At 41.7% G+C, this 14,227-nt stretch overlaps 1 protein-coding gene across 3 annotated transcripts in view; it reads right to left on the bottom strand.

Moving 5' to 3' along the window:
- The window catches only part of farp2 (FERM, RhoGEF and pleckstrin domain protein 2), a 46,461-nt gene extending 38,528 nt beyond the window's left edge, over nt 1-7,933 (bottom strand). For all 3 annotated transcript variants that reach the window (XM_080770308.1, XM_080770310.1, XM_080770309.1), the window contains exons 1-2: nt 7,820-7,933; nt 6,834-7,073 (exon numbers count right to left, since the gene is read on the bottom strand). In XM_080770308.1, coding sequence (XP_080626434.1) covers nt 6,834-7,040 — 207 coding nt within the window. In that variant the 5' untranslated portion in view covers nt 7,041-7,073; nt 7,820-7,933. The remainder of the gene's footprint in view (nt 1-6,833; nt 7,074-7,819) is intronic.
- Between the last annotated feature and the right edge of the window lie 6,294 nt (nt 7,934-14,227).

Here is a 14,227-nt window from a genome sequence, read left to right as displayed (position 1 = left end):
TTCGATATGTGTCAGTATCGTTTAGAGCAAACTAATCGATTTAATTGATATCAAATATATTTCATTAAAATAATTGATTTGTTGTATACACAATTGTTTACAATAGCAAAAATAGATCTTTTTTTTATCGTGATTCTCTGATAAGTAAACAAGAAATGATCAGTGATATTTGTCAGTGAAAGAAGCGCTGTCTCCATTGTGTCACCCCCCCCATATTAGTATGATTAATATTTGAGTAACGTGTATGTTTGTGTGTCACAACCTTGCGGCTGTTCTCCCCCCTGCGCCGTGTCGGGGTTCCTTCCCCGTCACCATGTGAGTGTGAGCATGCTTCTCTGCTGCGTTGCCCTGCACTCAGTGCACTGTCTGCAGCCTGCGTGGCTGCCAGGGATATTTGCCTCTTCCCTTCCCATTGGCCAGAGGGCTTTGCTTGGTGTCCCATTGGCCAGAGGAGCCAATCAGGCTAGGCCATCAGTATGACTAGGTCGACATCTAGTTTTCATGAGCTTTCATTAGTCACCTGACAGAAATGAAGGATTCTAAATAGAAAAACAAATCAATTACTTTATTAAAGCCTTTACCTTTTTTGGGGGGGTATTTAGACAGCCGACAATGGGTAAAACACTCCCAAAACTTAAGAATTTAGTCTCTGTGACACATCTAGGGGCCGCAATGATCTGCATTCAAAGATTTTCCTAGAAGCTTTGCCATTGGTCGATTTGCCTGTATACTTACTGATTGGTTAGTCATTTCGACTGTTTTTTTTCTTCCTAGAACAATGACAAAGCTGGGAGCGTTTTACTCATTGCTGGCTGTCTGAATAAATAAATAAGTCATTAAACTCGACATATTTTAGCTTATAGCTACTTTAATCAAAAAGTAATTGCTAAGACAATAATAGTTGCAGCCCTAGTGTTGTTTGCTTAACTCTTTCAACACCAGGTAGCAGGTGGCAGCCGAATATGCAACATGAGCGAATATGTTTTGGCTGAAAGTGAAACTACTCCAGCCCCCGGCTCTGCGGAGGCCCAACAAGGCTTACTAACGATGCGATCAGTGTTTTGATTAGCGAGAGGTTGAATTCATGTTTTATTGTTTGATCATGCCCATTTCATCTCATTATGAGCCATAATGTCAATAAATAATGATGGCATACACGCACGTGCACGCGGGGATTTTGGCTGTTTCTTACGTGGACGCTAGTGGTGCAGACTCGAAGCTAAAAAAATGGTTTTTTAAATAAAAAAATGCTCGATTAACGCCAATTATCTTGTTCTCCCTGGACAAAGGTAGATTAATCTTGTTATCTCAGGCATGGCGTTGAAACATTAAACAGCACACCCTGATGAGAGAGCTGGCCAGAGAGTTTGTCAGCGGATAACACACTGGCTAACGGTAATCAGGATCAGGCGTTCAGTTGGGCCTTGTGCTCTGGTCACGTCTGCTGTGTCACCCAGACACTTGTAAACATCAGCCTGGCGGCCACGCATGAACACAGTACCTCTTTCTGAGCCATTTGACAATTAACCATGGCTTAGAAGCATTAGATCTGATCTGACAGCGTGAGAAAGCAAGACAAAACAACTCTCTCGTCTCTACTCTTGATTATGCTGTGCTGCTTTGTTAAATCCGAATGAGGGCTTGTTTCTGAGTCTTCCATCTAGGCCTAGCCACTGTTTACTTTCAACCTACAGAGTGAGGTAGGGTGGGAGGCCTGGGCAGGGTTGACAGCTGAGCTAGTGGTTGTAATTAGGAACACGAGCAGCATGCCACAGAACTACAGATTAACACTTGAACGGCTGCAATTGCAGAAATAGTTTCTTAGAAGCACGTATATTCCACATCATGCATAAGCCCCAGAGTGCCAATGCCAGCCAATTCCTGGGATCTGCATCTGGTGGCGACGGTCTGTCATCATTTCAGCCAATGATGCCATCAACTTGCGTGCACCCGTGTGTGGATGTTGTTGCTAGATAAATAGCGTCAATGCTAGCGAGCTAAAATATAGCCATCGTTGCTCTAGAAAGCACCAATGTTTCCATCTAGCCCACCGGATTATCAGCAAAAACCTCCGAAAATCGCGCTAATGGACCAAACCATGGAGAGCTCCGTAGATTAGGAGTTATTCAGCTTTTAGAGAGGGGAGTTGCGCCACTTGGTTCACACAGGTGTGATTTTTTTAAATGCAATTGTAAATCATTTATGACATTACTAGTCCAGTCCCTGATTATTACTCGAAACATAAATCATCATACATCACATTCCGGCCAATTCTGTCCTCACTTTTTATCCTAATACGTACATTGCTCAGCCAATCAAATCATCGCTATGGGATGCTCAGCCAATCAAATCATCGCTATGGGGTACACAAACACACAAAACTGGGCATAGGCGGGTCTAGCACCCCTCAAAAACATGCTTAAATAAAGTCTAATGGTGCGACGGGTGCGTTCACACAGGCAGATGAAACGATGTAAAGACACGAGTTGATTTGGATCAGCTACAGTACATGCATCATTGCGTCTTTGCAACGTCATGTCGCTGGCTTCCATTGACAATGAATGGTAGACTGCATTGATTAATATGCCCGTGTGAACGCAACAATACTGTGCAAGGATTCATGTTAAGTCTTTTTGGTGATGCCTCTCTCTGCCGACGGCAGAGGTTGTCTACTATGGAAGTCATAGCAACGTGTTGTGAGCTTGTAGATCTGCCATTTGCTATCTGCTATTTTAGTCGTTTGGGTCCTGGAGACTCAAAGTCTCTCGAGCTCAAAGAAAATGTTTGGGAATGACTGCTTTAGGGTCATTTTTTAATTTTAGTCGTCAGAAATTGTATTTATTAAAAGGAGTAGTTCACCCCCCCAAAACAAAATCTAATTTCCTATCAATTACACATCCCATGAAGCCTTGAATTCATTTTATTTATTTATTTTGAGACATTCCTAAGATAATAATTTGATGACTGGCGAACTCAAAGGAGTCTCCTATTGACCAATAACCCAGTCATCAAATGATTGTCTTAGAAATGTGACCAAAACAAGAAAAGTCTCCATGTTTTTCAGCATAAAGCCGGTCTTGTGTTCATGATTTCGGCTGACCTAACTTCCTGTGGATCTGCACTCTGCACTCCTCCTGAGAAGTGCCCCTCCCCCCTCCAAGCACTCGGGCTCAAACTCCACTCACTGGACACAAGTTTGGACACAAGTTACAACTGCTCTGAGCTGCTCTTTTAAACACTGGAGGCTGTCCCTCTGTGCCCCCCATCCCCCTCCTATCCCCAACCCCCTCGGTTGTCAACCTTGCTATTTATGTGCTTGTTTGCCAACGCCGAGCAAAGCCTGGCCTGGGCCGGCTCGGATCCCCTCCCACCGGTGCCCTATACTGTACCACATTCTCACACTGCTAGGTTCCACATCCCACCCTCACTAAGGCCTTTGCGTGTTTTGAGCTTGGACGCGAAGGCCAGCAGAGGGGCTGGCCATGCAGGATAAAAGGGGCCTGTGTTTCCCTGCCCTGAAACCACAAGGCTGAGCTTTCTCCTGTGTCGGGGATGTGGGAGGGTCCTGGAGACACAAGAGCCACACAGGCAAATAATGTTTGCTGTTGATGACGATCATGCCAGTTACCTGCAACAGATGACGGATCGACACATCAAAGCACGGTGTGATCCGATTTGTTTCCAGTGGTTCACAATTTGTTTTTGAAGTGCACAGCAATGAAACCACGTAATGTGACCTGTAGTCTGCTGTGAGTGACATTCATTTACAGTCTCTGTACGGCGCTATCTAAAAACGATCAATCGTCCAGAAAAACACATGTGAAGTCAGAAGACATTCTCACGTACATTCTTTTTTTTGTGAGCCCTATTTCTGCTTCTTCATTAGACAATATGAAGTGGAGCATGAGCAGAAATATATAGGTTCTGGCAGGCAGCAAATGTTGTGAACCAGAGTACAGGGTAAGTGCCTTGGACAACCCAAAAACCAGGACACACTCAAATCCAGACATGGGCTATATCTTGTGTCTCCCCTTACCCTTTATCCCTAAACTCATTAAAATGATTTACCATTTTGAAAACCATTTAAAAAAAATGTTCATATAGCTGATCTACAAGTTCACAGCGTGTCGATGTAGATCGGCTAGTTTAGGTATAGGGATAAGGGCTAAGGGGTGGCACAAGATAGGGCCCCAAGAGTCTAAAAATGGGAGGAGACAGTTCCTTGTTGCCATTGGCCACAAACCTTCAACAGCATTCAACACTACAATTTTGTATCTATTTTTGCATACAGTGTTCATGGCACAGCAAAAAAAGATTAAATTACAAGCCAGAGGAAAATGAAGTAGGCTATTGCTTAAATCTTTTTTCCTATACATAAGTCATATATATAAATGCAAATATAAACGCAAGCAGAAAGAAAGTTTAAGTAATCCAACCTTATCTCATATAGTCCAGTAAATGATAAAGGTGAATGTTCCACAAGCTGGCAAGGAACAGGAAAATGTAATTGAAAGTATGAAAACCGTGTCTTCTTTTCACTGTCGATATTGTCTGTGTGTTCAGCTCTGCAACCCAGTGTGTCAATAAACAGATAAAAGCTTGTCCTGCCTTGCCAGGCCACAACTCTTCAGACTGAATTAACAGCAACATAAAGCAGGCAGTGGTGAACAACAGAGCTTCTCAGACACCATCTTGCTGTTGGCTAAATGAAGTCTGCCTGCAGAGTGACAAAGTGCCCCCCCCCCAATCCCCCCACGTGGCCATTCATTTCCGCCCGTCACTGCTATAGTCTTCACTTACTTTGAAGTGCGCACTTATTGTCCCTATTCTGTGCATGTCATAATATAGGCAAAAGTAGCAGATATTTTCCTATTCTTCTCGTACAAGCTTATAGATTGGCCATTTGTTTGCAAAGGGGGCTCGATCTTACCCCTTATTCCTAAACTTCATCATTTTTAACTATTTTGAAAAACATTTAAAAATAGTTCAAATAGCCAATCTACGATCACAACCTGTCGATAGATGAACCATTAAATATTTATTTAAATAGTAAAATATGGCTAATATGTTTAGGGATAAGGCTGATGCCAAGATATGGTCATTGGTGTAGAGGGGGAAAAGGAGTGGACCAAAGTATAGATCCCTGGGAGACCAAAGTATATACACAGTAGGGTTTACTATAACCCCTAGCTCCCCCTTCAACAGCAAACAGAGACCCACTTCCACACAAATTAAAATGTGACTGTCAAGGCCATTAGCATGAGACTTCAAGACAACATATGGTGCATAAGATTATGAAATGTCTGTAGACAGTGCAGTCAGCAGTGCACAGTGCTCCCAAACTACAGCTGTCAGAACCACTATTGTTGTGGCTACAGGGGGATTTAGGCCAGAGCAGTTCTTGTATCAACACTAAAGACTAAACTACAGTATTCTCACAGAATAGCAACTACAAGCCCTGTTTTATTACAGTGTTAAATTCAAAACGACTGCACCCATTTGTCAGTGTCTCCTTGAGGGTTTAGTTAATGCGGAAACTACAGTTTGGGATGCATTTGTCCCACTAGAGAAGGCAGGAAACCTGTTCTGATATAGTGCCTTCCTCATTACTTCCTATTGGTCTTGTGAATGACTCCGGCAACAGCTAAGGAAGTACACACCGACAGAAGTGGAACTGCAGTTTTCTAAACCAAGACCTAAGGGATCAACGTTGCACACAATTTTCATGTCATTCCAAAGTAGCTGCAAATCTTCAGCAAGTGCAATTTGTTTTTAAAAGCAATTACAGGGGCGGGATGTTGGCCAACAATAAACCCTGAATTAATTCCCTTAAAAGCAGTTTAAGAACACTAGCATCCCTATTTCAGGGCTACGATAAAATGGGGCAAAAGTAGCCAATCTACAAGCTCTCAACACATCGCAACATGTCGTTGTCAGGTTGTTGTTTTTTTGCAAAGATACATTTATTTACTCTAAAGCAAAAAGCAATGGAGGGGGCTTGTATAGAGCCCTTGAGAATCCAGTCAACAAAGAATAGGGGTCAAGTATTGCCTTTTCACAAATGGGTAATTTAAAAAATAAAAAGGTTCTAGGACTGCATGCTGTTACAGGGGAGGATTTAAGAGAATCCTCTGTTTATGTTTCGGTCAAGAGAGTTGGACCTGGACGAGAGTAGGACATGGGGTGGACATAAGTCTTTGGTTGCTGTGGTGGCAAAGATGATGGCCTCAGTACAGCCAGGGGCCACATGAACCGAACCACTATAATATTGCGCTCAGACAGGCTGTGTGCTGTCGGCCCCTTTCATCAAGCCTTAAGTTACATACACTATGGAAAGGACATTACAACAGACTTCAAAAAGAGGTTAGACAATAGGTAATAATGTTCCAACTGGAGCCATTCTCTGCTAAGGGAACAAACATAACAATTGAATTGAATTACTGTCAAACAAGTAATTAAAGACATTAAAGCAAGGTTTAACCCTGGATGGGATCCTTTTCTCAATCTCAGAAATGGCTAGACATTGGTAGGTGGATACTACATTGGTTCTGAATCTGAGCACAGAGCATTGCCTGAAAACAAATAAAGTGTGGCCTGGTGAGTAGCACTAGGTTGCTGGGTAAGAAGCCTTAAGAAGGAAGGGATTTCAGCACCAAAGCCATGTGGCAGCTGTCACAAGCGAGCCCAAGCCACACGCAAGCAGGGTTGCTAAGCAGGGACCAAAATTATGTCTCCACTCCTCTCTGTTTAATTAAGGTACTAAATTTATCCTTATAACAACAGAAAAAGGATAATATAAACTGCAAGTGGGGCTGTCATGAAAATAAACTTACCTCAACGTCATAGAACTCTTGGGTGTCATCCAGCCCCAGCACACGGATTTGTAGTCCACCTCTCCCTTGATGGCTTTTGCCCCCACTCGCCATGTTGACACTAAGGTTCTGACCGGGCTCCAAGGTACTGATACCAGCATTGAATTGGGCCCCCAGCCGTGTACCAGGGGTTTGAATGACTCTGTACAATCCCTCGGTCTCCCCCATTACTGTTCAAAGAAACAGTAAAACACCTCACTCCTGCAAATACAGGAGAGATCATAAGAAAAGAAATGTCAAGGGCAGGCCTGGACATCGAGGAATCAATCCATTAGCAAAACGTACGTTTTACGTTGATCATGGTAGTCAAAGGGAAACCTGTTTATCATGCTGTCTGTCTATCAAATTATTTGACAGCGTTGTTGGGCATGATTCAATTAAATAACTTTGACTTCCTCGAATAGGCTAGTTAGTACTGTAGGCTACCACACCACCCCACACATACCTTGAAAGTCTCGAGTTAGTGAGCGTGTGAAGCTCATTCAACTTCAGGATGCAGCCTAGCCTACAACTTGCTTATTTTCCAAAGTGGACAATCGATGCAATCATGCAGCCACAGGGCAGTGTTTCAAGTATGCATAGAAACTTTCAAAAGCAGACTATAAACACACCAAAGTGGCAAAAGAATACAAGAAATGAGCGCATTAAGTTCTTGCGTGCAGGCCCTAATCATTACTGGGCCATGTTACGGTTGCGATTAGGCTGCGGCAACGGTTACTTAAATACAATAAAGAAGTAATCTAAAATCTATCCAAAGTCACGCATGGACCTGGACGTGTATATATAACACGGTGAATGTGAGGTACAGAAAGAAAAAATAATCAAAACTAAACAAGGCTCATTGGACATGTAAGACTATCGAAGAGGAGAATCACTGCGTTTACATTCGCAACATTGTTCTTTTCTCTAGAAAAACTGGACGTTAAACTACAAAATAACAATCTTACCTTTGTTTGCCTCGAAACAAAGTCCTAAAACTTCGTACCATCGAAAAGTACTACTCCACTCCGATCCATGGTCGTCGTCAGAATGAGTGAGTGCGCACAGAGACTATTTTGTCATTGGGTAATGCAACCCCTTTCGCCTCACCATTGGTTCAAATGGCATCGGATTGTGCAGGGGAGTGAAGATTTACGTTGCTTAATATGGATGTCATGTATCATGTATGATGTGTATGCAAAATAAACTGTTTGTCGAAGTTTTAGAATTTAGATATATCGATATCAACATTGCATTTGAGACTACTTTTCAGATTTGTTTTCCATCTATTTATCGGTGTCACTGTGTCAGCGAACAAAAGCAGACAAGCCCATATGCAATAGATTAGCGATGGTTCGGCGTAATGACAGTCATGTTTCGGGGCTAGACCTTGAGGTGTGGATCCAGTCATCCCCTCCATCAATCATAGCCCATATATCTAGCCTCGATCGTTCCTAGCCATGGTTCACATGACGCTTATGAGTCACATTATGTCTCAGGCCTACCTCGTTCCCACTCATCCAAGTGACCAAGTGACCAAGTGATCCAAGTAACCAAGTGACCATGCATGCATCTAATAGGCTATAACATAAAATGTGCACCGGTTCTTGTAGTAGCTATTCAATCTAATTCACACATTTCTTAATTTTCTTTATAAACAGAGGGAAAAGAACACGCATGAGTTTGGGTTAATTGGGTCTTGCTTGGTGAAGATAGGCTACTTCGCCTGCGTTCCTCCAAATGATCAAATTATGTGTGACTATTCAATATTTATTTGTTTGTTTGTTTATTTATTTGTTACATTTGTTTATTTGTAACTACATCCGCAGTTTGCAACAACAACTTGTGTGCACTGAAGAGCTAGTGATCAAGAGGCCTAATGTAAATTACGAGACTTATGTTGGCTTGTTAAACAGCGCCCTCTCCTGATTTTCATGTAAAAATGATTTACCCCTGCAGCCTATGAACTGTAGGCTACAGATAAAATATCTGTTGTTGTAAGACTGATTGATTGATTGAAGTATTTATTTATTAACAGTTTGCAGAATGGGTACATTTAACATGAAAGCACAACTCAATACAAAGACTGTTACTGTGGACGACACACTGATAAAGCATTACACTTGTTTTCAATTCATCAGAACATTTAGAGACGAACAAATATACACTTCTATATAAAAAACAGGAAATCATGTAAGGAGGTAAAAAGGGAAAGAAACATATACAGTACCTAAGGGGGCGATGGGGATTCAGATTTTACGGGGTCCAGTTTCAAATTGCAGCCGTCCGTAGGTGCCCTTTGAGAGGGGTTTTGAAGGAGTAAAGGGATTTGCAGTCTTAATGGCTGTTGGTAGGTTCCACATTTTGGTGGCATAGGAGCGAATAGAATTTAGTCCCTTGTTTGTGCCGAATCTGGGTTGAACATGGTTTGTTGAACTCCCTCTGATGTTGTGGGTGTGAACTTGTTGACATTAAGGAAGTATTTAGACAGGTACATGGGTATATCTTGGTGGTGTAGCGAATCTTGTGGACCAGACCCATTGGATTGCAATATGCTGTACTGTACTCTGTCGTCAACCCTAAGCCATTCCAGCCTGTAAAGGGGGCAGGGTTTAGGTGGGTTCGGGAAGTGAGGCCAAGTAGTAGCCTGACCACTGACCAGTTTGTTTTGGGAAGTCTGGAGCCTTGTTTTAAGGGCCTTTGACTGTCGAGTGTGACCGTGGACCCGGCCTCCTCACAGAGCACGACCAAGGACTGCTGTCATATTATTACAAGGCCCATATCTTATAGGCCCAATTCTTATATATTATATATTATCTGACAACATTGCTTGATTGATTGATTGATTGACAGTTTATTAACAGTTTGCAGAATTACAGTACATTTCAAGCACAACTCCATACAAAAACTGTTAACTGTGGGACGACACCATAAAGCATTACAATTGTTTACAATATGTTCCACCATTTTCAATTCATAAGAACATTTAGAGACGTACAATACAGTATACACTTCTAGGAAATCATCATAAAATGATTTAATCTTAAACTAGAGTCTGTATGAAAACAAAAAAGAAACAGAACACCAGAGTAACACCCTGCCCCTGGATAAATGAGCATACATGTTCACTGAAGCAAGAATGTCGTAGAGCTGAAAAACCAAACTCACTATCCACCTAGAGATTCTTGAAAAGTCAACAGTCGCCTATAACAAAGCCTTGCTTTTGGCAAGCAGGCATATTTATCTGGCATTATTAATGAGAACAAGAAAAATGCCAGAGTCCTATTCTCTACCATTGAACGACTTTTAAGCGAGCTTGGAGAAAAACCAAACTCACTATCCACCTAGAGATTCTTAAAAAGTCAACAGTCGCCTATAACAAAGCCCCCCCCCCCCCCCAGTCCTACAAGCAATCATTCCCGGCTTCTAAAGCTAAGTGTATGAGTTTGCATGCTTTTTTCATAACACAATTTGTAACATTTGGTGCCAGGGTAGATCTCTCCATTGTCATTCTGTGCAATTGATGAAGACGAACTCCGTAAAACCAGATTACAGATGACATCATCCTGTTCATTTGATACAATTCCCACCAACTTTCTCAAAGAGGTTTTAGGCAGTGTGATTGGAGATATCCTAAAATTTGTAAATTTGTTAGCTCTCTACAATCAGGCATCTTTCCAGACTCACTGAAGACGGCTGTAGTTAGGCCCTTACTCAAGAAACACAATCTTGATCCCTCTGTGTTGGGTAACTATCGATCTATTTCTAATCTGCCCTTTCTGGGCAGAAAAATCAGCCAACACTCCCCACTCACAGGTAGTAACCCCCCCCAGAGAGGACGTATAGGGCCTGCTGCCTTAAGCATGAGTGTCTATTTCAAACAAAGTGTTTTATGACTGGGGGGGGGGTCATATTTTGACAGCAGAAATTGCCTGTCATAATTTGACCCCCCAGTATCAAGATGTATTAGGATGTTGATATTCATTCATCAGCCAACACTCCCCACTCACCCCCCCCCCAGAGAGGCCTTAGTCCTACTCCTCCTCCCAGCCCAAATCACACCTTGGAAAGCATGTGTGTCTATTTCAAACAAAGTGTTTTTCATAATTTGACCCCCCAGTATCAGGATGTATTAGGATGTTGATATTCATTCATCAGCCAACACTCCCCACTCACAGGTAGTAGAAAAATGCATCTTTCATCAATTGGATGTGTTTCTACAGAACAATAAGGTGCATAACAAATTCCACTCTGGCTTTAGGAAAGGTCACAGCACAGAAACAGCACTTGTAAAAGTAATTAATGATCTTAGGGTGTCTGCTGTACACACGTTCCGTGAACTAATACTGACAACTAGTACATGAAATATACACAGAATGAAATGCACACATAAATTAGTAACAACTAGTACTTCAAATACACACATGTATGGTAAGATTTTTGTGCTATACTTTATAACCCCAACTCTTCATTATTTATTTTTTTATTTTACTTTTTAGGAGAGAGACGCCACAGCAAAGGTAATCGGGAACGGGACTCATACCCACAACAGGATCACTAAGCCAGCGATCCAGGCCCTAACTCTTCATTCTGTTGTCAGCATCTGCAAAGAATGGTGAGTAAATGTTCTGCAGTTTAACGAATGACAATAGTACATCAATATATACACAATGACTATCAATCTAGTACAATGTTAGCTATCGATCGCACAAATGGTTGTGAAACCAGAAGAAGCTGCACAACATATCAATGTACTGTATCTCTATATAACTGTCACACAAGAACACAGAGCAGCCTAGTTCATTTTGTACGAAGGTGTGGCGCACCAAAAATAGCAGATCAATGAGCTCTACTACTCTAGTAAGTTAGTAAGTAGACCTACAGGCCAGTCAATCATGCTCTGATTCATTCATTCATTCAGTCCTTTCCAAATCTCGGCTTTCAAAGTAGTTAACAAAAGACCTGATATTCTGTATAATTTCTTTAATTGTTCTCCTTTAATAGTTTATACCAGCGCAGTGGCCTTGTGGTTAGAGTGTCCGCCCTGAGACTGGGAGGTCGTTCAATCCCCACCCGGGTCATACCAAAGACTCTAAAAATGGATGGTGCCTCCCTGCTTGACACTCAGCATCACCTGCGACATACTAGCATCATGTCCAGGGGTGTACATCAAGCTGCCTCATGCAACAGAAACAGGAGATGGGCTCCTGCCCTATGAGCCTCATGGCTCTGCAAGGCTACTTACTTACTTACTTACTTACTTACTTTAATAGTTACTTTAATAGTTTAATAGTAGTGGCTGTACAAATATTGTTGGGTCCTTTTCACCATGTGCGTGGACGTGTATGGTGTGGTCCATGTGAGGTCCTTCGAGATGTGTACACCAAGGAATTTGAAGTCACTGGTCCATTTCACTGCAATGCCATCAATGGAGGTGCTTCTTCTCTGCTTCTGTCAATGATCAGCTCCTTGGTCTTCTTGACGTTGAGTGAGAGGATGTTCTCATGACACCACTGTCAGTGATCTGAAATCATCTGCATTCTTGATGATCATCGATGATGTTGTACAGTAGCTGCAGTGCATAGCCACCCAGTTGTGTGGGGGAGAGGGCTCAGCATGTATGGCTGGCCTGTGGGGCTGTGTTTCCGATATGATGCTGCACATTCTCACCACCTCCCACTCCCGGCCTGACAGGAAGTCCAGTATCCAGCTGCAAATGGTCAGGTGCACTTTAAGATTTATTTATTGATAATGCATACATCATCAATTAAAACAATGAATTTACAGAATCATGATTTTCTTTTTCTTTTTTAAACAAGACAAGACAAACTCAAAATAAAAAAGACAAAAAACAGCAAAAACAAACACCTCCCCACCCACCCCCCACCCCAACCCCAGAAAGGTAAACTACACAGCTCTCATTACTCTGTATTGTACACAACACCACTTGACAACATCAACTCGGATAAATAAATAAAAATAACAATATAAATAAAACAAAAACAAAATCAACCCAGCCAGGGGCCTATTTCACGAATCTTGGATTAACTAATCCAGGATATAGGCCAAAGCCAGGCTTTTTAAATCCTGATCTTTACAGCCTGGTTTATTCCGTTCCACTAAAGCCAAGCGAGGCTCAGAATTGGCGGATTTGGCGAGCCGGGATCAGCAAGCCTGGCTTAATAGACAGTCTGGCTTGTTGTCTCTAGACCCCTTCTGTGGATCAAAGATTTACTGATCCTTCTTCTTCATGGGGTATTAAGGCAGTTTGCATCCTTAATAGTTGCATTACAGCCCCCTTCTGTATATCTCATTGTCTTTACTAATCTATTCAAGACCAACTGATACAAGGACTTAAGCTTCTAAAATAAATACTGCTGCTGTAATTAAAGAGAGAACATACTCTCAATAGTGGATAGACTGAATGATTAACTACCCCAAAAATATAGTTTACATTTTACCACTACTATTAACTTAAAACAGAATTCTTAATATTGTAAGCATAGTGATATTGTCGCATTGTGATATTTGGCCATAACTCCCTCCTCTGAGGGAGCTACCTTTGGGGAAGGGGGTTGTTTTCCAGACAGGGGCCAGACTGGTGAGGGTCATAGGTTCATGGGTTAGCATGCCAAAGTTTGTGCTATTGCCATTGAGAATGCATTGGGCGTTTATGTTACATAACTCCGAAACTACAAAACATTTCAAAGTAAAAAGTTCCAGCATGTGTTTCCACAGTAAGCTGAATTTTACAAAGTGTGAATGGAGTTTCTAGGTGAAAGTGATTTTTTGAAGTGCCACTATCTGCCTGTAAATGTCTCAAATTTGAAAGCACTATATTTCTAAAACTATGAAACATTTCAAAGATTCCTTTTCAGGCACACATGTCCACCGTAGGATGAACCTAAATAGGTTTGAATGGGGTTTCTAGGTGTAAGTATGTAGGACTAGTAGTGGGTGAAACGTTACAATATGTTGTAAAACAATGAGTAATGGTAATATTTAGTGGTTTTCACTTTTACAAAGAATAATAATATAATATAATAATTATTCTTAACCGTGCACTTGCACGACAGCAAACCTATTCATGGGGAACATTCACCAAAAGCAGCTGATCTACAAGCTCACAAGCTGTCATGATGTTGTGCAGCCTATATATTTTGGTTATTTGATTTTATATAGTGCTTAAATTTGTCCTTTAATGCAGACCGATACAAATAAGGCAACATAAACCCATAATAATTGAATACATCTGGAAAACATCATTGGTTTGTGATCAGTTTGACTGCTTAATGAACAGTAAAGACATCAGGATTAGATTAAACCTGGCTGTTAGCCTGGTCCGGAGCAGGCTAAGTCCAAAGCATAAGTTCCCA

The sequence above is a fragment of the Protomyctophum bolini genome (genome assembly GCF_963924005.1).
Source record: "Protomyctophum bolini genome assembly, chromosome: 8".
NCBI classification, from domain to species: Eukaryota; Metazoa; Chordata; class Actinopteri; order Myctophiformes; family Myctophidae; genus Protomyctophum; species Protomyctophum bolini.
Note: the sequence above shows the minus strand (reverse complement) of the source record. Positions and strands in the feature narration are given on the sequence as shown.